This window comes from Lytechinus pictus, chromosome 14 (assembly GCF_037042905.1).
Source record: "Lytechinus pictus isolate F3 Inbred chromosome 14, Lp3.0, whole genome shotgun sequence".
Lineage (NCBI taxonomy): Eukaryota > Metazoa > Echinodermata > Echinoidea > Temnopleuroida > Toxopneustidae > Lytechinus > Lytechinus pictus.
The window spans coordinates 24622541-24650225 of NC_087258.1; the positions used below are offsets into that span (position 1 = coordinate 24622541).

Consider the following 27685-nt stretch of genomic DNA (forward strand, 5'->3'; position numbering starts at 1 on the left):
ACCTAGTTCATGAAACTTGGCCATAAGGTTAATCAAGTATTACTGAACATCCTGCATGAGTTTCACATCACATGACCAAGGTCAAAGGTCATTTAGGGTCAATGAACTTTGGCCGAATTGGGGGTATCTGTTGAATTACCATCATAACTTTGAAAGTTTATGGATCTGATTCATGAAACTTGGACATAATAGTAATCAAGTATTACGGAACATCCTGTGCAAGTTTCAGGTCACATGATCAAGGTCAAAGGTCATTTAGGGTCAATGAACTTTGGCCAAATTGGGGTATTTGTTGAATTACAGCCATAAATTTGAAAGTGTGTTGGTCTAGTTCATAAAACTTGGACATAATAGTAATCAAGTATCACTGAACATCCTGTGCGAGTTTCAGGTCACATGATCAAGGTCAAAGGTCATGTAAGGTCAAAGAACTTTGGCCACGTTGGGGGTATTTGTTGAATTGCCATCATATCTCTATAAGTGTATTGGTCTAGTTCATAAAACGTGGAAATACATGTAAGAGTAACCAAGTATCACTGAACATCTTGTGCGAATTATAGTAGTTTTCAAAATCAGCACTGCTGCTATATTGAATCGCGTGATGCAGGTGAGACGGCCAGAGGCATTCCACTTGTTTATATTTTTCATTCATTTCATGAACAAAAATATGCATGAACACATTCCACCAATTCATGTTAAATTTTTTTAAATATAAAAATGCATATGAAAGCAATTTGGAATTAGGTCTGAAATATGAAAATGTTATTGTTGGCGAGGTTTTATTTTTTTAATTATCGGATATAAATCACCTTTTTACATGTTCTTGTATATTTGAACCAGGAGAATTTTACTGATACTTGCAAATTTCATTGAGGACACAGGATGATACATGTACTGTTTTGTGTATGCACCAAAAGAGTCCTAATGGTCCAAGAATAATGTCCAACCTTCAAATCTGAACAGAATAAATTCATTGCTTTTTTAAAGCATTTTTAAGAAAAAAAATGCCTATATAATTCCATGTTGGGTTCTTACTTGTAGCATATCAGACCAAAGAAATGATAAACTACTAATTCATGTACAAAAAGACTGAAAGGATTAAATAATGACCCCCAAATCTTATTGTTGTTTGCCTTTTCTTAACTTCTTTTATTATCAAACAGCTGGAATCGAGTCTAAGCAAGGAGACGTTCCTGCAACAGGAATTGGAAATTGAGAAAAGGAAAAACCAAGGTAAGAAGTACTTTTAAATCCCTTTACTGCAACATGTTATTTTTTTAAGGGACTGGTGTAAACACACATTGATCTATAAATAGAGTCATTAAAACAATTGTAAAATTGGCTGAAACCATACAACACTAAAGGTCATTAGCACAGGTGGACACTTGCCATGATGGTACTTGCATTATTATTATTCCTTGGAATATGACATACATGTATCTACTAGCAGATCAATGTACATTGAGCTGATTACTGAACAATGCTCATTTTCCATCAGAATCATCTAGCACATATATTTTTTCATATTAATCACAATTATTAATAAAGTTGGAGGCCTTTTTAGGATTCTTTTTTTGGAGTTCCGTTTAAAAATAATTCAATGATCATAAACATTGCTTGAATTTCCATTTAACAATAAGGATAATTCTGTCTTGTTGTCAGATCTAGCGTCAAGACTGAAGATGTCGGAGCACTCGGGAGATGTTCTTCAAGAAGAGCTTGGGAGGAGATCGGCCGAGCTCTTCAAACAATATGATACTAATAGAGATGGCCAGGTGAGTCGCAGAGGGAGGGGAAATATTCATTTTCAGAGGGGTGTATCTCCGATTTTATTAATTAGGGGCTTCTGAATGATCGAGTGAGTGAAAAAAAAGAAAGTCTCTCGCTTCCTAAAAGGGTACAATTAGGCAACAAAAATGTTACAAGCCAAAAAAAAGATTTAGAAGACTCCTTTCATCTAGCCATCCGCAACATCAATTTTGGAAGGGGGGGGAGATATGACACTTGTCTCTTTGTCATTTAGGACTTGCACCTGTAAGATTACATTTTAGCCCAACTTACCAAATATGCTACTCTGCATTATAGCTTACTTTATGCCCTATGAAAGTTTTAGGGGCTCTTAATGGGGGCTATTCCACGGTTACTCACGTTACATTTGGAGACACCTTGACTCATACTTGGATCTGTAACTCCATTATTATTGATAGGAACTAAACATCTCTTTATCACAACATAGTACGCAGTCTGACTGTCCTTTGTATAAAAAAAAAACTTGGGAAATTTGATTATGCTCCTGGCAAATCTTTGAAATGTGTCGGTTACTCATGTTACATGATTTGGACATGCATAAAATGAAAAGTGGACATAAGTGAAAAGTGTCCTCATGCAAGGCTTTTATTAAAGTTGATTATATCCATTTCAAAGAAGTATATTAGGGAGACAAATTTGTATATAATTTAAAAAATAAAGAACACATGGTTTTTACAAGGGGTGCAGATAAAGCAGTTACTCACGTTACGGTTCTGATGGGCTATATGTACAAAGACACATTGAGCTCATGTCCACCAACCTATGGAATTGCCCATGGATATTTCCCCAAGGTCCCCCCCCCCCCCCACAATCTTGCCACATCATGCCAACTGAAATTAAATTGAATTGCTGTCTTGGCTTGTTTCTGATGCTTGTCTGTGATATACATCACCAAACTTGCCTCTTCATTGTTTGCTTGTCACAAGTATTATCTCATTCTTGAGAGGTGTTGTTGCTCAGTGGATAAGTCTCTGGACATTGAACCACAAGGTCCGGGATTCAAGCCCCACCACGTCATTTGCGTTCTTCTGCAAGGCGTTTCTGTACATTTGCCACTCTCCACCCATGGTGTAGTAAATGGGTACCCGGTAGGAAAGAATTCCTTGAGTACTCAAGCATCCGATCGGGTAGCCGTGCCAAAGCTGACTTGTATGCAGCGGTTAGAAACATTGCATAAAGCGCTTTATAAATGTTGCATATTCTTGTTTTTCTTTGTATATCAGAATAAACTGGAAATAGAGCTTCTTGCCACGAGGAGAGAACTGGAGATGGAAAAGGCTTTAGCCGCCAAAGACAAGGTCAATCTAAATCAGACATTAGAAAGAGAGGAACTGAGACTCAAAGATCTTGAGACTTCTCTTAGTAATAAAAACCAGGTAATAGACATGTTGTAATTGATTAACAAATTATTTTTTAAACTGAACGTTCATTCAATATTATATTGTACGTATGGATATAGTTCATTATTGGTTAATGATAACCTGTGCACATTTAATTATTCATTTGAATAACACCACATTTACATGGAACCATCTTTTAAATAAGATGCAACAAATCTCAACCACATTTTTCTCAGCGTTCAGACATGGTAAATAAAAAAAATGCTTCACTTATGCTAATAAATAGGCATGATAGATATGCTTCAAGTCTAAAAAGTGGTTCCTTATATTGTATATCCCATTTACACAAAAATGTTTCTGAGCTTCATATGCTGAGCTCCATTGCACCATGTCTGAATGATCCTTATACATATATTGTACACAGGTGACCCAAGTTGCATTTGTAATATATATATATGTCTTTTCATTTATATATAACTATTTATTTTAACCATTATACCTATTTATTCTCTAATTGGGGAATTTTTTTCAAGGTCAATTAACCACACCAACACACCTTTATACATGTATTTACTAAACGATGGATTCACTCATGGATGCAAAAAAAAAATCTGCATAAGTTTAGCACTTGTCTATGAACGTTGCATGTTCAAGAGTTAAATCTCCAAAAGACTGTACCAATTTTACCCGCATACATGTACATGTATATTAAAATAGGAAATAACTTTAATTGTAAAGAGAATTTTCACAGCTCACGCTCCTGGAAGCAGGTAAAAAAAAAACATGAATGAGACTGAATAAGGGTTAATCCGAATGGAATTGTACAAATTTTACCTACATAGATTTTACCCAAACTACACAAAAAAAATTGGAAATAAGCCATTTGAAAAGAGAAGTTGAATGGCTCTTGTCTGATAGAAGCAGGTCTAGAAAATTTGAATGTGGCAAATTGTGAAGGGTTAATATAAATAAGACTGGACCAACTTTACCCAGATATATTACATAAGAGGAAATAACTCAGATGAAGAGAGAAATTGGGCAGCTTTTGCTTGAAGGAATGATGCCTAGTAAACATGAATATGGCAGATGAAGGGTTAATCCCAACAAGACTGTTCCAACTTTACTCACATATATCAATATAATCGGAAATAACTCGGTTGGAAAGAGAAGTTGGATTGCTTGGTGGAAGGATGTCTGTTAATGTGAATGTGGCTGATTAAGGGTTAATCGCAGTTACCCTCAAATATTGATATGATAGGAAAAAACTCAGTTGAAGGGAGGAATTGGTTAGCGTAAATTCAATGAAAGCAGCTCTAGTTAAAATGAATGTGGCAAATTGTAAAGGGTTAATCCCAATAAGACGGTACCACTTTCACCCTCATACATGTATATTGATACGATAGGAAATCACTCAGTTGAGGAGAGAGGTTGGACGGCTCTCGCTCGACGGAAGCAGAGCGGGTGAAAAGGTCAATGAGGAATCAAGACGAAGGTCAGATATAGAATCGAGGAACAAAGTACTAGAAGAAGAAATGACCAAGGTAATCATTTTTACACCCAAATTATGTCGACATTTCTTTATTCAACTATGACAACATTATTTTCTAAAGTGAATCGTACTTGTATCAACCTAACCCCCTCTCCCCTCTTTGTTGTATTATTCTTCTTTTTTTTTTCATTTGGTTGACATTGGTATTTGAGTGATAACAGAATTAATGTCCATCAGTTTCATCTTCATCTTCAATTGATCATGTATCATCTTCTCATTATCTTTGCATGTATTATTTTCCTCTGGTTTTGAAGAGGATTTTATTTATGTATATTCGGAAGTTAAAATCATTGTATTTCATGAAATTACTACAAAAAATCTCTTTAATTGTTATATATTTTGTAATTTTTATTATTTGTTTATTTATTTATTCATTCATTTATTAATTAATTAATTTTTTATTTATTTATTTATTTATTTTTTATTTATTTATTTATTTGCTCGGAGTCATTATATTTCATTGAAATCATGTTTACTGCCAACAAGATATAATCACATGTTGTTTTTGCTACCAATAGAGTTCTTATAAATCATCTGAACGATGAATTGATTGGAAAACTAATCTGAACAATATTATTATAACACTACAGAATAATGATATGATATGGGCTCATAATGATTTTCAAACCTGGCTGTAATTGTCATTTGTATGGGAAGTTATCATGTTTATCATGGTCTAATCTATACATTGTCAAACCTTTCTTGAATGTCATATTTGTAAAGTATATTGTTTATCATGTCAATGTGTATTGTTACAAGGACCTTCAAGTGGTTAGTTTGTATATTTATATCATGTGGATGACCTCTCTCTCCCCCTCTAGCTGTGGGGTCAAATGAAAGGCATGGTGGATCGGCTGGCCGAGGCAGAAAAATCCAAACATGAATTGGAGGCTGAATTAACCAGGGTAAGACGGGAAGCTAATCATTATGCACACCCCTCCCTTCCTGCTTCAAACTGCACAACATACACACTTTTCTTAACCTGCCCCCCCCCCCAATACTAAATTGCCAATTCATCTATCACCAACTTGTCCACTCACCACATGGTCTACTTTCATTAAGTCTCATGCCATTCCGTCCATCAACATTTCGTCTAACAACCATTTGGTCCAATCATCACTTTGTCTAATCACCAATTGGTCTATGACCAATTCGTCTCATGACTAGTTGGTCTAATATCCATTTCAATTTCATTCTTTTTTGCACAATTAAAACTTAGTCCAATTAGACCAAATGCTATATGGACTAAATGGCTATTGGACCAACTGGATATTATATGAAATGGTGAGTGGACGAATTGGCATTTAGACCATGTGGATAGTGAACAAACTGATGGTAGACCAAATGATAGTAGACGAGTTGGTAATTGGACGCATTGGCATTAGACAAATTGGAAATAACCCCTCCCCCCACCCTCCCCCCCTTAACACTCTAAAAGAGACCTGGCTTGCAATGATCAATTAACTAAGATTATGATGTGAGGAAATAATAAGATTCCAGATATATTTCCCTCTTTTTTCAATGGGATTTGTTATTTTCACCTGTTGATGACTACAAAGTTCTGTAATACTAATGCACAAAGACTTTAAAAAAAAAGAAATAGGTTACAAACTTCATTTACTTTTTAATTGACAAACATGATAGATGGCACCTACAATGTACTTTCCACCAAATCCACTTGTACTGGTTTCATCTGAGACTATACAAAATATTTTGACTCTATTGGGTTAAAACTATCCTTTTCATTCAAAGTATTAAGAAATAGAAAAAATGGCAGGTTTGAGGAAATTGCAGTATGGAATAATGTGATAATTGACCCCTCCCCCTACAAAATATATACACACTACCTGTCCATTTCATCTTCTGTAAGAACAAAATTCTCCACTCCTCTCTACCTTAACACTTTATTGTACATTTACATGTATACCATTAATCTCCCCTGTAACTTCATTTGAACACCATTATAATGCAGTCATTCTCAGTATACTAATACCTAATCTATACCTATTTACAGAATATGATATGATGAAATATTTATCAGATTTAAAAGAAAAAAAGTTGTATCGGCTATTCATACATTAGCAACCAGTAATTGTGTATTTCTAGATCTGGATAAAAAGCCCTGAATATGATATGTTCTAATATTCCATATTATTGCAAATTCTGCCTGATTTTAATTGATAGTTCCTACTGTTCACATATATTTGGAAGCTCCAAAGAAAATAGGCTGAATTTCCAGATGAAGCCATTCTATCATGCTTTTATACTAACCTAACTTTGCATGTACATGTAACAACATTTTGCATGTTATTTGGAGTCATACTAGGCCATTTCCCATTGGTTCATTTCCTGCATGGTCATTATGTAACATCACTCCTCATTGGTTAATCCATTTTAACCCCCTCCGCAGCTAACCAGTCAGTATCGCCATCAAGAAGCAGCAAAGGATATGCACCATGCCGAGACCGTTGCCGTGACAACGACCCTGAGTAAAGTCCAGCAGCGAGCTCAGGCCGCAGAGAAGAAGGTTAACGATGAATGCTTGCTTTTTGCCGCTTTAAATAACAAATTTTTCTTGCTTTGCAGTTTTAGAGCTTTCCTTTGCAGTTGTGTACTACATGTATGTGCTAATCAAGAAAATGTGTATTTATGTGCACTGTACACTAAATGCATAAAACCACTTTGCAACTTCTGTCATTTCAAAACGAACGGTTGAGAAAGTTTACAGACATCTTAGGTCCCCGACTTACAAAGTGATGCAATCAATTTGATCATTCTCAACTTTGGAAAGTGAGCAATAATATATTATACAAATATACAATGACACTCGAGGATCTGGCTAAAACTATTTGCATCGAAGGAACATCATATAGTACTATTCTCCCGAGGGCCATCGGCCCGAGGGAGAATAGTACTATGTGATGTTCCTGAGTGCAAATAGTTTTAGCCAGTTCCGAGAATGGGTCATTGTATATTTGTTTTATATCCCTTCCACTCATATGTATTCTTCATACGATATTCGTCGTTGATACCCGACTTTTACAGCAAAACGATTTTTAATAAGTCGATGATGGAACAATCGTTGAGAAGTTGAGAAAACAATAAGCCTTGCCGTATTGATCGTCTGTTCAGCGAGCGCACCTGGTTAGTGCAGCTCGCCGAAAGTTTCCCGTGGCATGCAGTAGAGAGTTCCGTTGGGCTGAGCAGCGCTCAGCTCGCGAATCGAGTAGGGGGCGGGGTCAAAAAACGTATAGTTCACTTTTTCTCTAGGGAAAAAATGGAATATGCGTGACGTCAGCAAGGAAAATGAACTATTTCATGGCAAACGTTTTTCGTAGTAAAACTATTCTTTTTCTCCTTGTGTACACTCTCAATACAACAATCATAAGTAAGGGATATAACATCAACTAGTAGTGCATCTACATGTACTGCCCCTGTGTAAATAGGCCGGAGCTTGCATGCCGATTAGTTATGCAGATGATGCATACATAAGTGTTTGCCTTATTTAGAACACTTTTAATGGACATACTGTACAACGTATGCTTTCTAAAAATAGCAAAATTTACTCTCCTCCCCCTATAACAAAGGGGGAGGGGTGGTGTACAGTTGAAATTGCTTCATGTAGATCTTTAGCAATGCTGTGATGATATGACCAATGGTGATCAGTGTTAATTGTTCATGTGCAAAGCAATCATGGTAGGACCTCACAAGACGAACAGTGTATTAAAGTTCTTGTTGATTGATAATAATTTCCAATTATCGTAACTTTCTCTCTTTTTTTAAATTCAGAATTTCACCAGTATGTATCTGTTGTTTTTTGTTTCTACTTATAACAAACAGAGTGCATATTTTTCCTGTTGTATTATTTTTTTTTGCTTACATTTTTGTTCTTCCATTGTTTTCTACCTGTCTGATTATTGAATTATTAAATCCTATCTAATATCTGCAGGGTCCTGTAACGCAACAGGTTAGCGATTAATCGTATGCTTGATTTTCATGATTGATTGTTCATTGTAGTCAGTGCAATCAATCACAGAAAAATGTTCTACGATCATTGCTAAGCTTTGTGTTACGGGCACCAGATAAGGATTTATTTGTGCGTTTTAAACAGACTTGTCGTGAATGGAATAGCTATGTGTCACTTCATTTGCATGAGATATTCAATTGATTTGTACATGCGTTTTTGGGGAAAACATTCCCTTGTTAGCCTTTGTATGTGAATGCACAACTGCATTTTATTTTCTCATCCATTTTAACTGGAATTACGCAAAAGATAGACATTTTTTGTGCTCATCATCAGAAGTCTTGTGGGTCAACCAATACTTTTCCCTATAGCGCACTGCATCCCGAAATTGAAAAATTGAAGAAAAATTCAACTGAACCATGAACCTCAAGTGTAGGCAAGAATAAAGATTTGTCTTTATAGCGAGCAGTAAGATCCCAGGGAAACTGGTGTTCAAGTGAGATTTCTAATCACTTTGACACAGAAAAACATTGATTAATAGATGGTGTTGTTCAACCAATCTCAATAGGGGGGCAACTTACATGCACATTATGAAACGCACAAATTAAACCTATACTATAATGTTGGTTCCATGGCATTTGCTCCCATTTGTTCCCATGGAAAAGCCAAACTTTAACCTCCCAAACGAAAATCTCTAATCCCTATCTTTACATTATTCTGAACCAAAATCTGCATTACAACCTTAACTCCGGGCCTATGTCCCTGAGATATTAAGACAGGAGCAAATGTCGCAGGAACAAAGGCGTGTCACCATAATGTCAACTCTAGTTTTGATATTGCACCCAAGATGATATCATTGGGATCGTCCCTCTGTACGGTACCTTATCATTTCACTGCTTCTTTTATTCAGATACCTGAGCTCCAAACAGAACTGGACCAGACGTCACTTCGACTTCAAGCCACCGAGGTGCAGCTGAAAGATTACGGCGCCCTCAGGGTTGAACTCCAGGACAGGCGAGATGAGATCGTAAGACTGAAATCACAGATGCAAGATGATAAGTTACAGAGGTAAGCAAATTGATTTATAGGAGATATCATTTAGCTTAGATGCTATGTCAGAGCAACTACTAACAAGGTGAAACCTTGCATAAATCATATCAAGCTCTTGTAAACTAGCCTTGCGACAAAGCTCAGCATCATTTTTCGTACTGTTCAAGCGACCATTCATTGACAAATCATGGGGAAATCAAGGCTTACAGTGTATCTCAGAACAGAGAAGGGATTCAAGTCTTTCACTCGGCTGCATGCCTGGGGATGTTATTTAATAGACTCCGGCATGTCTGGGAGGTCTATGGGAGAGCAATAGTTACTTAGTAGACTAACCAAGCAAAAGTAAACTGCGTGTTTTCACTTGTAACTTCACAGTGGTTATTTATTTTGGTTTAGCAATCAAGAGACCTGCTATGAGTCTAGGAATTAGGATTGTTGGAAACTGGAACTGCGATGATCCGAAGTAAATAACCATCACGAGTTCGGTCAAATTCGTGCTGTCCGAACTTTTATCGCATTAGTCCGACGGGTGCTCATGACGGACGGATTATATTATGCAAGTCAATTGTCCTTTTGCAAATTTCGTATTGTTTCAATTTCCCCATGATTTGTCAGTTGCTGGGCCCTTTAAGATATGGTTATCATATGACTGATGCTAAAAGGGGGTCTGCCTTTGATGTTGATGATGAGTCTTTCAGTGGACTTGTAGACAGATGAATATTGATAGTGCTTCTTCTTTTGTCTGGGATAAGAAACAGAGTGACTTATCTATGCCATTGTCTCAGGGCTTCGATGTACCAGGTCAACTTCTTTGTCCCCTTTGTGGTCTTAGGTCAGGACGTTCAAATATAATATGATGTGCAGGTTGTAGGCTTCCACACTGACAGGCATTTTATGACCTTCATTTCCAGCGCTATGTAAACATCGCATGTCATTGTGATAATCGCTGTTATCGAGGGGTTGTGGCTCAGTGGATAAGTCTCTGGACTTTGAACTGCAAGCTCCAGGGTTCAAATCCCACTGCAACACTCGCGTCCCTTGGCAAGGCATTTTTGTACATTTGCCACTCTTCACCCAGGTGTAGTAAATGGGTACCCTGTAGGAAGGAATTCCTTTAATGCTCGGTGCGCCCGATCAGGGTAGCCATGCTAAAGCCATGGTAATAGTATGCAGTGCTTAGAAACATTGTATCATGCGTTATATAAATGTTGCTTATTATTATCCAACGTAGATCTGTGATGGCCCAGCAGATAGATGACCTACGGCAGCAGGGCAAAGCATCAAGGGAAATCGAAGGCCGGTTGAGGAAAGAGAACCAGGAACTGAAGGACGAGCTCTTAGCCATTCAGACCAAACTCCACTACGCCGAGGATACGAGTCGCAGTGTCAGTGATAAGGTATTCAAACGTGCATGGCTGAAAAATAAGGTTCCTTGTTAAAAGTCTGTGTCTCCTCATTTAGCAGGAATCCTAGGAACCATCTTTCAAAGAGTTACAATTGATTGGATCAATCGGAACTCTGGATAGCCAGCAAAGTCAGCATATAAAATGCATGTTTCTTCAAAAAATTTCTAGATATGATGTATATTCATAAATTCATTGATTTCTTGACAATTTGGTGTGTTCTCCTTTGTTTACAAAGGACATTTTGCAAATTTCCTGAAGAAAAAATTATGACACTGATGGATTTCCTTAGAGTTACTGTACAATTGATTGGATCAGTCGTAACGCTTTGTAAGATGGGGACCCTGTTATGAAGGCACTATGCATCTTTTCAAAGCGTTTTTTCTGCGTTCCCCAACGTCAATGATGAAGTGTGAGAATTTTGTAATGGAAGGCCGCTTCCTGGGCGGGATTCCCGCGCAAGAGACGCGCTTCTGACTATTGACAAGGTACCTAAATTTTGTTTGTTTGCTGTAAATCGTCAGACCCTAGTAAAACTTGCCAACTGATTTCTATGATTGGTTGCATTCATTTGATTAAGCCATTGAGACATATGATAAAACCTATAAATGGCAGAAAAAAGCTGCTGAAAATTGCTTATCTAATAAAAGAGAGCCAATGGAGTAAATTAGAGAGTCAAAAGGGGCCTAAGCTTTCCTAGCAGAATCTTCGTCGGAGGCAAAATGACCTATGAATATCTGATTTAGCACCCAATCATACGTAAACTTACAAACTATTTTAGAGAGCAGTGGCAGATTCAGGATTTTGAAGTAGAGGAGGTGCATAGAACAAATTTGAAAATCAAGTGGCGTTATTGACAATTTTCTTATGTTTATCTGTATTCAAGGGATAAGTATCAAAATATGGGGGGGGGGGGTTACTTCTTGTTCCCTGCCTGGATCCACCACTGGCTTAGATGTTGAACAGCTGCAGCTGAAGTATTGGGTGCTTGTGAATTAAAGCAAGTATTACTTTTTCTGATTTCCAGCATAATTTGTCCGAGCAGAGCAGATCATCGCTGCTTCAACAGGTCGGTAATCTCCAAGCAGAAAGGGATAATCTAAGCCAGGAACTGACTCGTATCTCAAATCAGCTGGACGCTCAGATACGCAAGTACCAGGACTACAAGAACAACACCAAGATTAAGATGCAACAAGCAAGGTAATATTTCAGTCGAGTTCAGTTCAGTTTACAAATTACTGCTCATATACAATGTAAGCAAGTGAAACCAAGATAAATTGCCGCAAGCAAGATAAAATTTACTATTCAGTTATAGGTGGTTGCTGGAGGCATTACATTTTGAGTTGTCTGTCAGGCTGGTTTTCATTCTTGTGATAACTTCAGAACCATTTGACAGATTTTTGAATTTATATATTTAGATTCAACTTAGAGTTTGGTCAAAGTATAAAAAACAGGGAAGATGAAATTTTCATTTCAGTCAAAGGTTGTCGCTAGAGGCATTAAGATTTCATGTTGTCTAGCGGTCTTTTTTTCATTCTTGTGAAAGCTTCAGCACCATTTGACAGATTTGAAATTTAGGCCCCTGGTTAAAATTCAGAGCTGCGTCTATTCTTGCATGATCCCTACAAACGGCTTTTCGTTGCAAGTCATCACAGCCACCACGGACAAAACACTGAGGACTGCAGGGAAGCTGCAATGAAAAGGCGCATAGCATCTATAGCGGGATTTATGCTGAAAGGCAGGGCTGACTAATAAGTTAATTTGCAATAACTTAGCTTGTTAAGTCATTTTAAATGTAATCATTGTCAACATATATAATTTTTTTAATTGTTATCTATCTATTAAAAGCCATAAAAAAAAGACATGGCAGAGACTTTGATAAGTTGCCGTATTAAGATTCAACTTCAATCTCGGTCCACATAAACATGTAGGAGTAACAATAAATATTGACTGTGCGCAGTCGAAATCAGTCCATCGAGTCTGATTTTATGACTTCTAAATCTAATTATATTTTCTTTCCGCTCTGATTTATAGGGACCTGTTTGCCAAGCAGAAAGGCATGCTGGGTGATAGTCTCATGAAGCTGCAGGAAGAGTTGAATGCAGCAAGGTCTGAACTACAGAAGACTAACCAATCCCAGTCTACCATAGACAATAAACATCAAACCTTGCTCGCAGAACACAGGGAACATCTTACAAAGTAAGTCTGCAGGATTCAGTTGTCACAGAAATTGTTCTTTGTCTCTAACACTTTGAATCTGATCATCTTCACTTAAATATTTCTTCTGACCTTTAGAGGGATGTTTTGGCTCAGTGGATAAGTCTGGACTTTCAATCGGAAAGTCTGGGGTTCAAATCCCACTGCAGCACTTTTGTCCTTTGGCAAGGCATTTATCTACACATTCCACTCTCCACCCAGGTGTAGTAAATGGGAACCTGTTTGAAAGGAATCCCTCAAATGTTGGAGCACCTTATCAGGTTAGCTGTGCTAAACAGGATCGAAGATGTTTGCTCCTGCGACAATTGCCCTACTGAAAGTCTGCACATTATTCCAAACATGACTCTGAGCTTCAAACCTTGCCTTATTCTTAATCGTAATCATCACATCATTCTGAACCCCTCCCACCAAACCCCCCCCCCCCCAAACACAACCCCAACCTTCACTTTATATCACCAGAGAAATTAGTGGAGGAACAACTGCCTTAAGAGCAAATGTTGCGTTACCTAGAAATATTGTAGTAAGCGCTACATGACATGTTGCATATCATTGTCATCGGACCTTTACCTTTCAGGTTCACCGAGTTAGAGGAGATGGTGAGAGACCAGAGCCGCGAGATCGGTACCCAGGATTACAGGATCAAGTTCCTAGAGCGAGAGAACGCCATGCTCCAAGAGCGCATTGATACACTGTCTAAACAAAGGATGGCCCTGGAGAAACTAGTCCGGGAATACAGGCTTGAGAAACAGAAGGACGTAAGTATTGATTGTCAGAAATTCAATATTTGCAGGATGATATTTCTTAAAGCTGTTTGGTAGTCACTCATTACAGACGGAATATATATAGCTATGTCCATGTATATTATTCATTGTTTGAATCACAAGGTCCAAGGTTCAAATCCAACTGCAGCACTCCCCTCCTTTACAAGGCATTTATCTACATTTGCCCCTCTCCGTTTAATGTTACAGTTCAATAAATTCAGGCGAGAAAATAGAGAAATCCTGCTCGGAAATCTTATTTCCATTGTTCTTCTTGTTTGATTGAAGGTTTCTACTTTGATAGATCAAGTTGAAGTGTTTTTTTATGTAAAGATTAGGAGATTGAGTTCTTAAACTAGCAATTTTCATTCTTTGGGGACACTGATTTTCCCCGGTCCACTGAGAAATCACTGCTGGGGCCTGTAACACAAAGCTTAGCAATGATCGTAGAACATTTTTCTACGATTGATTCCATTGACTACACTGTACAATCAATCGTGAAAATCAAGCGTACGATCAATCGCTAACCGTTGCGTTACGGGACCCTGGTCTCCGTTAAAGAAAAGTTACGACTCTGGCCGACATTTAGGTGAAAGGTCCTATGTAAGATGTAAGGATCTTCTAATAATTCTCACCAATTCTTTCCTTCAGGAGATCAATCGATCAATAGGTGGGCTACCCAGCTATGGGAGCTTCTCTCAGCCATCCTCTCACGTCATGTTATCACCCAGCAGTGGAATGGGAAACTCTGTCAGGTAAGTTACAGTGATTTTTCACCGGCCACTTTTCTCTGAGCCGATCAGAGGCAAGGATTTCAGTAGCTTGTAACAGTTTTCAGTGGAAATCACTGACTCATTTGTTTCTTGAAATGCTCCCTTGGTTATCATTTCAGTTGTTTATCTTCAATTGGTCTAATACTAGTTTGTCTAATTATCAACACATCTTCTATCATTTGGTCTACCATCAGTTTGTCCACTATCCACAATGCCTAATTGCCATTTCGTCCACTCATTATTTCGTCTAATAACCAATTGGTCCATTAGCCGGTTAGTCCATATTTCATTTAGTCTAATCGGACTGAGTGTTGAATGGGCGAAATAAACGAAAATGAAATGGGTATTAGACCAACTGGTTATGAGATGAAATGGTCATAGACAAACTGGTGATTAGACGAAGTGCTGATTGAAACGAATGTTTATTGGACCAAATGGTTGACAGAGGAAATGTTGTTGGAGGGAATGGCATTAGACGAAATGAAGGTAGACCATGTGGTGAGTTGAGGAGTTGGCAATAGACAAATTGGAAATTTACCATTTCAGTGACAAATTGAAATTTTTGGTTCTGATTGGCTATAAAGATAATGTGAACTCTCACTGAGTGCCAGGCGGACATTGGTGAACCTTTATGAAATTAGGCCAAGGGGGGTTACCAATCCTAAAATCAGATCTGAAATTGATTTTAGTTTATCAAAAACCATCTGTATTTCTTCCGTGTTTGATCCTAGAATGCCTTCTATGTTTCTTCTTTCCACAGCAACGTGTCATCTGTGGACCTGGTCAATGGTCATCCTGACGGTCTCTTAGTCAAAACCAATCTTGCCAATGGGTCAGGCATCCAATGACCTTGAAAAACATCCTCAGTAGCAGTTGACACACACAGTAACAAACCTTGGACATAACTGCTTTCTCAAAGTGCGACAACTGCTCCTAGACAGATGCTTTTATGTGTACAGGGGCCTGAGGTTTATTATGTCAATAGCTGTTGAACTACATGTAACCTTAACGTGAGTACATTTACCGGTAGTCCTGTGCTCACTACAGATTAGCTCTGTGAAGAGTGCAAGATCATGTTCAGAAGAATTTAATACTCAGGAGATATCCGTATCTCTAGACAATAATAGAAAGAGAATTGAAGAGTTTGCTGGTCAAGCTCTCTAAAGGTCAATGAACTTTATAAAAGGTCAATGAACTCTATCTTTTGAATGTATTTTAAGTTGTACGTAGACTTGTTCTTTTGATATTTTTGTCTTATGGCAAAGTGAGGTTGTTCATAATTTTATATCAAACACTGAATAAAAATAATTGATAAGATTTTGAAACCTCAATTTTCCTATAGGAAGAGAATATGTGTAAGGTTAGCAAGATTTTCTCTTAAGTCGGAGCCAAATTATTTAAAATTATGATAAAAATGGGTAATTGATGCAGTTTTTACTCATATAATGGATCTATAGAATATTTATGTGATTTAAAGAAATAGGAAATCATGCAAATGAAATGAAATTTTGCTTCAAATTTATGCACTTAATCTAACTGTTTTATTGAAAAATATATATATTATGGAGTTTAATCTGTTTTGGTACATCGCAATTGATCACCCAACTTGTATATCATAGTTCATGAGAAAGCTGAAGTTATACTATTAATTTTCCTTTTTTTGGTGGGTCAGTTTGAAATTTCAATATATGCTGCTTATTTGTTAAGAACGAATGGAAATGCATTTCATGATTTATGGTATTGAATGAAATGTTGCATGGTGTCTTTTTTATATATAGAAATGGGCAAAGTTTTTAGAGACCTGGGGGCCGTTTCATAAAGCTGTTCGTAAGTTAAGAGCAACTTTAAGAAGGACTGGTGATCCTTTCTTACGCGCTAAACCATCACCAATGAATATACCGTTTACCACAAGAAAGGATCACCAGTCGTTCTTAAAGTCACTCTTAACTTAATAACAGCTTTATGAAACACCCACCTGGCCCATATACATGTACTTATAAATTCATCTTTGAGGCTTAATCCCCAGTATGCAAATAAATGCTGTTTTATGCAATTATGTACATGTACCTGCAACTTTGTAACAAGCTTACTTTTAAATAAGTTTTCTATAAAAATGCAGTCTTTGATAATGTTCGGGGGGGGGGAGGGGCTTCTTTTTATATGTATATTATTGCTGTGACTTCATTTTTTTTCTTCAGATGTCGATGCTTGAGGCATTGTTTTCTGGTTGTACATGTATGTCCGCCAGTATGTAGTTTTTGTTACTCAATGAAGACTTTCATGTATTACATCATTTTGTATGCATAATGAGCTGATATGCATATTTATTTGGCTAGTTCTGATTGTGAATAAAAAGGAGAATGAAACCTTTGAATTTAGTTGGCAGAGATAAAACAGAAAAATCAAAGAAACAGATCAATGAAGGCTTGAGAAAAAAAATTAAATAAATAATCAGAAAGCCGTGAGCATTATTTTATATGTTGATTAGTTATACAGGTACATGTACAGTACATTTACATAATTTACATAAATTCTTACATTCATGGGACGACATGTAATGTACATGTAGTTTACAGGAATGGACACATCCATGGACATGTAGTTCTTTCATTAGAATGAGCAAAATAAGATAGTTTGGGGTATATTTTCACTCTTTCCAATTTATCATGTTTATCATGTGTGACATCACAAATCTTGGCCGCATTGCCGATGGGAGGATCTCCATTGCATTAGTGATTTCAACATTCAAATGCTCACAATTTTCTTATTGTTTGTCTAATTGTTCTCAAACTTCTTTAGATCTTATTCTTTGATTTTTTTTCTGTTTTCACATACATATAAGCTAACTTGTTATAAACGTTTTAGTCTCCTGTGAGGATTATTTGTATTTTATTCATGCATGCTTTACCAAATTTCTACTAACTGTAACTGTAGTGCCATATCAATGTGTGCTATTGAGAAGTACATGTACATGTAGGTGATTAATAATGATGAAATTCATATCTAAAATTGTTTTTAGGTTTTGTTAAGGTTTTTTCTTTTGTTATGATTTATGCATACTGTATCATAGACCGAGAAATTGAATTGCATTTATTTCATTAGGATTCTTGCATTATTTCTAAAGGTAAAGTAAAGTAGTTGCGGCAAACAATTATTTTATGACAAAGTCTTTTAAATCAAGGTTAATGGTCACAATATCATAATTGATCTACATGCTCATCTGGTAGACGTAGCTTAATGTAAACTTATCTTTGTGAAATCATGAAAAATCTCACTTGAAAACCGATGATTATGACGATCACTAACACAGAAAAGCATACATAGGAGAGTATATTATTCCTTGGAAAAATCCCTACATTTGATGGAATTCTGTGCTTATTTTGCTCATTTCTCAGCAATTACACATTTTCTACCAGAGCTATTTGGCACATATTTTTTTATTGATACATACAAACAATTTGGTGGTAATTCTATTGGATTCTGTTTGAACTCATTTTGAGAATGTTATGCACAACTGGCATTTACCTTTAAATGCACAATGATGAGCATCATCATCATACAGAGATGAATTAGTCCACTTAATATAGAATATTGTTTATTCTGTATGTTGTTGTTTTTTCAATAGTTATCATGTTTCAATGTCGAAAAACAACAAAATTTGTAATCTATTTGTTCAAATTTGTTTAAAAGACATTTAAAAAAAGATGAATGATGGGAAATTTTGTAATAGATTTCATTTGTATTACAAATTATCTGATATGTATGTACATGTATGTATATTGTATAGTTAGATTTATTGAGATTTTACTATGCTTTGGTGATGTCATGATCGCTTTAAGATACTGTGATCATGGTAACCTTGACATTCTGAACTTTTATCCACTCCCTGGGGAGTATTTTAACCACATGTCATGTGACAGATTCTACTGTCTCAATACGGATTGATGAGTTTTGAAATATCTTGCCAAGAACAATTGTACTGTTATATAATATACTTTTCGATTATATTTATTACGTTATCTCTCCACTTATGGCCAATTTCATAAAATAATCAACTTTTTTGTATGTCTGACCCCGATTTGTCTCAACTCTTGCTTCAATTCATAAACTGACCAAGTCATGGTCCTTTGACAGTATTACAGACTGTCAAAAGAACCAGAAATCAGAGACAGAAAAATTTCATGAAGGTCTCACATACATGGGGTTGGACGTACATATTTTATGGAATTGCCCTTTCTATGCTCAATTATGTCAGGAATTGTAAAGATGTAAAGTAAAGATGTAATGTAAAGTAATTTATTAAACAGCCCCTTTACTGCATATGAAAATAATTTGAATATGTATCATAAAATGAATAATTCATAGAAACGAGGGAGGCATATGTTTTACAGAATGAAGCTGATGAAAAGTGTACGATTAAAAAAAAATTAATGATACATTGATTACTGAGCAAATGTATTTTAATAATACTGATTATTTGTAATAAGTGCACATTTATTTTATTGTGATAAATGAATTTTTAATTGACTATTGCACCTTGATTCAATAATGTAACTACCAAATAATTAAAAGAGATGTACTGTATGCATTTTAAGGTATTGAAGATAATATTTGAAGATAAATGTATTTACAAGGCTGAAATATAAAATATTTAATTTATAAAAGTTAATTTCTACCACAATGCCATGTATCTTTCAGTATCAGTAGGTATAGTTTTTATATATACATTTTGTATGAAAAAAAATGTTTGATCAATAGTAACTTTAATATTTGATGTCAATACAAATGATAGTCATTTTGATGATTAGCTGTTCTAAAGAATAGTAGATATTTACTACTAATAATAGGAATATGGGGTATTATTACAGCGCACATCTACATGTACATTGTTTTTATGCATATTACCCAGGCTAAGCTCGACTGCTGATTCCGATGATCACAGCTTTTTTAGGAATTCTCCCTGCTGGCACCAAAAAGTGAATGATATATATTTATACTAAAAAGAAAAAGAAATCCGTTATATTCATCATACATGTATAGCAGCAGTGACACAAATATAAGATATTAGACTCTTTTCAATTAGGTAACCAATATTCATACATGTATATGAAAAGACCACAAGGACCTGTTTTACAAAGAGTTACGATTGATCCAATCAATCTCAACTATATGGAAATCCATCCATACCATAATTTTGTCTACAGGAAATTTGCACAATCTCCTTAGTAAACAAAGAGAATCACACTGAATCTTCAAGAGAACGATGAATGTATGATTATACATCATATCTAGAAAATATTTTGAACAAATTGGCATTTTAAATGTTGATGTTTCTGGCCATCCATAATTGTGATTGATCCGATCAATCTCAAGTATATGGAAATCCATCATGGTCATAATTTTTTTCTTTAGGAAATTTGCTCAATGTCCTTTGAAAACAAAGAGAAGCATTCTGCATTGTCAAGAAAACAGCGAATGTATGAAAATACATCATTTCCATAAAATATTTTGAACGAATTTGCATTTTAGATGTTGACGTTGCTGGCCCTCCATAGTTGTGGTTGATCGGATCAATCCCAACTCTTTTGTAAGATGGGGCCCAGAAGAGCCTTTTCGTAATATGTCAATTTTTCCTGTCAATTTTCCTGTACTTAGACATCTACCGTCCTGGAGCCCATTGTAGAAAGAGTTGCATTCAAACTCAGACCATGTAACTAAAAGCTTTGCGATCGATCATGAAACTGATGTCTTCAATTGATTGCATTGGTTATTGTGTATGATCACTTGTAAAAGACAGCCCTGTGATCCATCGCCAAGCTTTATGTAATGGGGGCCCTGAAATTATAACAAATCCCCCAAGTGCGCACTTTTGATTGACCGACAATCAAGTTGGGTTTTTTTTTGGTTGGGGGAGGGGTGGGAGGGGTTTCGATTACAGCTCTAGGTGTAACAGTCCTCGGGGCCCTGTAATGTACATGTATATCTGAGGAATTGTATGTAGGGCTTATTTCTATGATTGATTGCATTACTTATTGTGTATGACCAATCATAAAACTCATACTGATGATCGATGGAGGCGCGATAGCTCAGTCGGTAGAGCGGGGGGTTTGGATTCCGGTGGCCCGGGTTTGATTCCCACTTGGTGCGCTGGTGCTTTTTGGTATTAGAGGCATTAATCCTCATTACCAGGTCCCTCTGAGAGGACCTTTCAGCCTTAGTCCTCTGGTTGCTTGCATACAAGCATTCATGCTTTCTTAGCAATCAGATAAAAAAAAAATCACCACCAATCAACCAATCAGAAACCAATTCATCAATCAAGCGTTAAGCTTTCTACAATGGGCCCTTGTTGAGGTAAAAACATATCTGGTATAAATGAAAGAAGTATCAGTATTGTGATGCATGAAGATCAAATTTTTGTGATATTGTATTTAGATCATATTCTTAAAGAGTACTATAAATTAGATAAACTTAGAATGATTTATGGTGTGAGCTCAATAAACCTTGAATAAATTAATAAGTTCAATCATTCTATGTGTACATGTATTTGTATCTGCCTTTTTTTTCTCGAGTGATTCAGGCCAAGCAGGGGGTTGTTTTACAAAGATTTAAGTATGACTAACGAGTCGCACTTTAATGCCGACGCGTATTCAATGATATGTAACGCACAACCTTATTGATTAATACGCAGTAGTGAGCTTCCTCTTGGCATGATCTGACCAATGCGGTCATGCCTATTATAACGCATGCAATGTAGGCATTTAAGACCAAATCTAAATCAAACTTAAACCTTAGTTTGTGAAACACCCCCAGGCTCTCAGGGGAGCATTTCATGAAAGGACTTTTTGTTCAACAATTTCTGTTTTATCGGGAAGTTACCATAATGACATAGCTTGGTCGAATGTTTGTAAATCCAAAACTTATACAAAAAGAAATTCATTTTGTTATGAGAAAAAAATGGATAAGTAATACAGAATGTAGTAAGAAATTGTTTGGATCACATAAAATCATAGTAGAGAACAAGGGGAGAATATGCATGTAGATAGAAAAGAAAAGGAGATGAATGTGGGTGAAGAGGAAGAGAAAGAAGAAGGAAAAATGGGAGAAGAGGACGAGAGTGGTTGAGGTGATACAGGAGACAGGTTCTGTGATCCGCGTGGTTTGGTCATATATGAATTAAATCCCAATGTATTTTCATTTGGTCTACCATCAGTTCGTCCAATTTCCACATGGTCTAATTGTCATTTCGTCCACTCACCATTTCGTCTTAAAACCAGTTGGTCCAATAGCCATTTAGTCTGGTCTAAATTAAAAGTGTTAATTAGATTGGGCAAAATGAATGAAAATAAAACAGATATTAGACCAACTGTTAAAGAGAAAAAGATGGTCATAGGCAAAGTGGTTATTAGAATGATTGTTAGACGGAATGGCATTAGACTAAATGAAGGTAGACCATTTGGTGAGTGGACGAGTTGGCAGTAGACGAATTGGCAATTTAACGTGAAAGTTTTACATCCTTAAATGCTGGTAATTTTGGTCTTACGTGACATGGTTCAGTTCACACATGCATGTAATGGTCATATACATGTATTTGAGTGGTCCTGTGTGCGAGTGATCAGGGCCCCCGTCTTACAAAGAGTTGTGATTGATCTAAGAAGCCACAATTATGGAAAGCCAGCAACGCCAACATCTAAAATGCATGTTTGTTCAAAATGTTTTTTAGATAGATGTACATGTATATTAATAAATTCATCATTTTCTTGACAATTTGGTGTGTTCGCCTTTGTTTACAAATGACATTTTGCAAATTTCCTGTAGAAAAAATTATGACACTGATGGATTTCCATAGTTACGACTGATTGGATCACTCAAAATCTTTGTAAGACGGGGCTCTGCACTGCTGCCGTGAATAGTTCAGTTTAGTGTGAATTAAAACTGTTAAAACTACAAAAACACATATAAACAAAGAACATACTTCTTAAAATATGTGATGTATTTTAAAATATGGGTTTTATTTGAGGCTTATTCAGTTCATTTCAGGGCAAGGTTTTGAGCTCTACATTCAGTCGAGCGACAAATTATCAGAGAACATTATCCCTCATAATGACAATGAACGTAAAACAAACACATTCTTTTACAGGACGGCTTCATGAAAATAAAGCTAAACGGGAACGCCAAATTTTAAAGTGTGCTATTATTTCAGTGAAACAGATGTATGCATGGCAGCATTAATAAGCTACATGTACGAATGAGCTGATGACCTCATCTCTCCACTTTTTTTTGTATTATATCAAATAAATTTATAATCAATACTGATAATTATCCAATGCGGCAAATTCTAGACTACATGTGTTTCAACACTGATAGAGACCGTTCACTGCGAAAAATTTCCATCTCAATTTTTAAAATAAATCCTAGCAAAACAATTAAATTCAAATGATTGTCATATTAATCCAGAATCGTTTTGTCTAAGTTACATGTAGGAAGCATGTTTTCTTAAATTAAACAATTACAGATGCTGCTTAACAATGAAAATTAAAAATATTGACTAATTTAAAAATCATGAATATTCCGACACATTACTCAAGGTACATGTACAGTACATAATTGCTTCAAAATTGGACACGAGGGGAGTTTTATAAACTTAAAATTGATTTTATAATAAGTAATACACTGTATTTCAATTGATCATTACTCTTTCTCAGTCAATTTCAATGGAACTTAATAAAAGCATCGGACTGTATCATTCTGGGGTCAGACCATTCTGGATCCCAAAATCGATTTCAAATCAATTTTAGTTTGTGAAACCTCTGTATGAATGATTGCTTTAAAGGTAAATGCTAGTTTTGGTAACGATATCAAAATGAGTTCGTACAGAATCCAATGAAATGACCACCAAAGTGTCTGTTTGTATAAATAAAACGCATGTGCCAAAGGATTCTGGAAGAAATTGTGTAATTGCTGAGAAATCAGCAAATAAGCACATGATTCGGGTAGAGCGTCGGGCCGGACGCTCAAAGCAATAATTATACACAGTCCCACGTGCGCTTATCTGTGTTGGGGAAGTTCAGTCTGAACATTTTTCAGTGTAGATTTCAAGATTTCACAAAGTTCAGTTTATGTAACTGTACCAGATCTAGATCCTCTAGAGCCTGGTTTTACAGACTTTCTCATGAAATCAGTGTTTACTGCAACTACTGGAATTTCTCTTTAACCTTTCCTGGATGCTGGTTCATGTATGTCCCTATGACATAGTTACAGTTCATACATGAAGTACATGGATATAGCACATATTTGTGTATCAACCATGTACTAGTATTCCGTAATTGTACAATACTGCAAGAATACCTGCAAGAAACCATAGGCCTTCTGACAAGAGAAAGTCAATGGTTTTCTTCGCATATTTTGTCCAATTCTAAAGAGAATGATGATATTTCTTACTACTAACTATATGAGCCCCAAATCTATTCATAATTTCTTTCATTTCAAAGACATTGCTTGAACTGAAGTGTAAAAATTGAATGACAAATTATTTGATAAATAATTTACATTCCACTTTGCGAGCAATAAAAAACATCTACAATGTAGGGACATAGAAACATACCGTCAAACGGATAGATTTCGCGTTCGACACATGTTCACTCTCTACAGCTTCATTCAAGCAGTCCCAATTATATTATGAAATACGAGCGTAAAACATCATCATTTGATGAATAAGCAATAAAACACTTCTCAATTAACTTAATGTCAATGGAACCATCAGAATATTTCTATAAATCCTCATACAATAGGCTACTGCATGTATAGAATTGAGAATTGGAAAATGGAAATTGCTATAAAATTTCTGCAAAAAATGAATTCAACTAAAAGCACATAGATGTACATGTAGATGTAATGAAATTTAGTTAAAAATATAATTTTCAGGGGTGGAATTAAAATGTCCAGGAACTATGGTACAAATCGAGACAAAATGTGAAATTTCTTGCTTCCTAAGCGCCTGGAGGCTGAGGGGATGTTATAAAGATTTGAATACAACTAAAAATACACTTGCTTGAGGTATAATCATCACCGCAATGGTCAAATGATGAACAGAGGACGCATGTTACTGCTGCCCATAAATGAGTATGATTATGCATTAAGTAACATGTATGTTTTGGAGCCTAAGCATGACTTTAAGTCAAAGTTAGATCTTTGTGAAACACCCCTCTGAATTCTTTTGGCCAAAGCTGCCTGTGAAACTAGGGGGCAGCAGCTGGGTTTTTTAAAGTGCATACCAGGGCCCCGTTGCATACAAGTTACTAATATGGTAAAACCTTTGCCATCCGATGGTAACGACCATGGTAACGATGGTCATCAGCCAATCAGAATCAAGGATTCCATGCAAGTTACCATTGGATGGCAAAGTCACCATAATGGTAACTTTTATGCAACGGGGCACAGATGGGTGTTTCATAAAGCCGTTTGTAAGTTACGAGCGACTTCACAAACAACTGGTGATCCTTTCTTAGGAACTAAATCAACACTAGAGAAAATCTTGCATGTATCTTTTACCACCAGAAAGGATCACCAGTCGTTCAAAAAGTCACTCGTAACTTACGAATAGCCTCATGAAACACCCACCAGCAATTGATGTAACATAAGAACCACCACTATATTAAAAGTAAAAGGCATAATTGTGAAATGATTGCAGCAAAAGCATTGAGTTTAGGTAAACAAGGTGCAATTCAACAAAATGTCCAATATATTTGCCGACACAATGTGGTATACCAGGGCCGTTTCACAGAGAGTTGTGATTCATCCAATCTGTCATAACTATGGAAAGCCAGCAATGCCAACTACAAAAAGGTAAACATTCTATTCAAAGCATTTTCTAAATATGATGTATACACATGCATTCATCATTTGTCTTTAAAAATTAGTGCGCTCCTGTCTTTTGTCAAAGGGATATTGGGTGATTTCAAGTCCGGTGTTGGTGTTGGAAGCACAAATTGGATTGCTTCCCCTAGCTCCAAAACCTATTCTGAGTTTGTAATACTGAACCAGATCACATTATTGACATCTCAACTAGTGAGTGACGTTTCAGGACCATCTTCATTTTATGTTTGGTGTTATACTCGTGAAAAAATTGACCTAACACCAACAACAAAAGGTCAACACTGAACTTGAAATCACCCATCGCGTGCATTAAATATGAGGAATTATGACGCTGCTAGATTTCCATAGTTAAGACTGATTGAATCAATCGTAACTCTTTGTAATTCCGGGCTCTGTAAACTCACAACATAAAGATTGATTGTAGAACTGATTTCATGAATGAATGCATTGCTAATTTCTTGCAAGTGATCATAAAATTTTAATTGTATGATTAATCGCTCTCCTTCGTGTTACACAGCCCGGATAACAGAAGTCAATGAAGTAGATGATTGTTTGAATTGATTAAATTGATTAATTGTATATTAGCAACTTTTCATTTAAGACAAAAAAGTAGTGAGAGAATAAAACATAAAAATGTTGTCTTATAACAGACACAGTACCTTCAACCAAACTGTCATTGAGGCAATACAGACGTGTGTTTCATAAAACCGTTTTTTTTAGTTACACCTGACTTTAAGCACGACTAGAGCTTGTGCTTGGGGTAAACGATACACACCAAAATTCCCAGGTGTACACTTTTTTTTAATGGGATTGTATTTTCTATGAACTTTATCAGATTCTGACAAGTAAAGTCTCACTTCAAATGCGTGCTATCTACACAAATTATAATCTACAAAGATCATACAGTCATGTGTTTCAACATTACCAGATGGGAATTGATAAAAATCTAATTAAGCACACATGAACTTGTTCCAGTTGTTCGCAAAGTTATGCTTATCTCACAAAAATATTTCTGAAACACCACCGTCTTCTCCTACTCCTTTTTTCACAGTGTGACTTGACTTAATTAATTCACAATAAATAATCACGAATGATAGAATTAAAAAGACTTTCTTCTACAATGACGACATTTATCGATCAGCCAGTCTTGTACTTTGTAAGTTGTACATTATGAAATTAAAATCATTTTCCAGCTGAGAAGCTTATTGCCAGTTTAGCTCTGCTCCTCTTGGATCTCGATGGTGCCCCGACCTTAGAAGCTGGGCTCTGCCCGGTTTCTTCAGTCCCACCTAGGGTGACAGGTGTGGTGGTTTCTGGCTGGAGATGCGTTTGGTCCCCCAGGGTACCTTGTCCATTCGTTTGTGTGACATCTGGCAGCCTGCTGCTTCCCGAAGCAGTGTCTACGGCTTGTTTGAGCTCGTGAGGTGATGGATAGGGGTACTGACTCAGTTCCGTTCTTGTCTGGGCCTGGACTGGGATTCCTTGGACTGACATTGGAACTGTTGGATCGGATTGTAGCTGCGCTTCTTTGGGGATACCTGATGGGTGGGGATGACTGGGGTAAGTCCTTGGGTGTTCCATGCCAGGGACAGGGGCCGAAACGTGAGGGTCAGTTCCTGGTTGGGTACCATCAGGGATATTGGGTTTTGACACGGATGTTGCGAGCTGCTTGGTTACCTAAAAAGAAAGGAAGATAATTATACAGAGATTGATTCTAAACTACACATAGTCTAAATCTATGCCTCTGCCATTGTCACATTAGAAATATATCACACACTTAACTTCCAAACTTTCAAATAATTGTCTCTGTGGCCTTGTAATCCCATTCACAAGAGCAAGCAATTCCAATGCAAATAATAACCTCTGTGACCTTTCCCCTTAATACTCCAATTACTTATTACATCATTGACACTTACATATGCATACATTGACCTAGTTTTAAGCTGATCC

At 36.4% G+C, this 27685-nt stretch overlaps 2 protein-coding genes across 2 annotated transcripts in view; one reads left to right on the top strand and one right to left on the bottom strand.

Moving 5' to 3' along the window:
* The window catches only part of LOC129276885 (coiled-coil domain-containing protein 30-like), a 45956-nt gene extending 26095 nt beyond the window's left edge, over nucleotides 1–19861 (top strand). The window contains exons 9-21 of the mRNA XM_064109175.1: nucleotides 1164–1233; nucleotides 1663–1775; nucleotides 3033–3185; nucleotides 4553–4690; nucleotides 5520–5603; nucleotides 7109–7225; nucleotides 9573–9730; nucleotides 10944–11109; nucleotides 12143–12315; nucleotides 13150–13314; nucleotides 13907–14087; nucleotides 14742–14845; nucleotides 15624–19861. Coding sequence (XP_063965245.1) covers nucleotides 1164–1233; nucleotides 1663–1775; nucleotides 3033–3185; nucleotides 4553–4690; nucleotides 5520–5603; nucleotides 7109–7225; nucleotides 9573–9730; nucleotides 10944–11109; nucleotides 12143–12315; nucleotides 13150–13314; nucleotides 13907–14087; nucleotides 14742–14845; nucleotides 15624–15711 — 1710 coding nt within the window. The 3' untranslated portion in view covers nucleotides 15712–19861. The remainder of the gene's footprint in view (nucleotides 1–1163; nucleotides 1234–1662; nucleotides 1776–3032; nucleotides 3186–4552; nucleotides 4691–5519; nucleotides 5604–7108; nucleotides 7226–9572; nucleotides 9731–10943; nucleotides 11110–12142; nucleotides 12316–13149; nucleotides 13315–13906; nucleotides 14088–14741; nucleotides 14846–15623) is intronic.
* A 2992-nt stretch (nucleotides 19862–22853) lies between these two features.
* LOC129276418 (5'-3' exoribonuclease 1-like) overlaps nucleotides 22854–27685 on the bottom strand; it is a 55081-nt gene continuing 50249 nt past the window's right edge. The window contains exon 38 of the mRNA XM_064109105.1: nucleotides 22854–27412. Within this exon, the coding sequence (XP_063965175.1) occupies nucleotides 26918–27412 (495 nt within the window). The 3' untranslated portion in view covers nucleotides 22854–26917. The remainder of the gene's footprint in view (nucleotides 27413–27685) is intronic.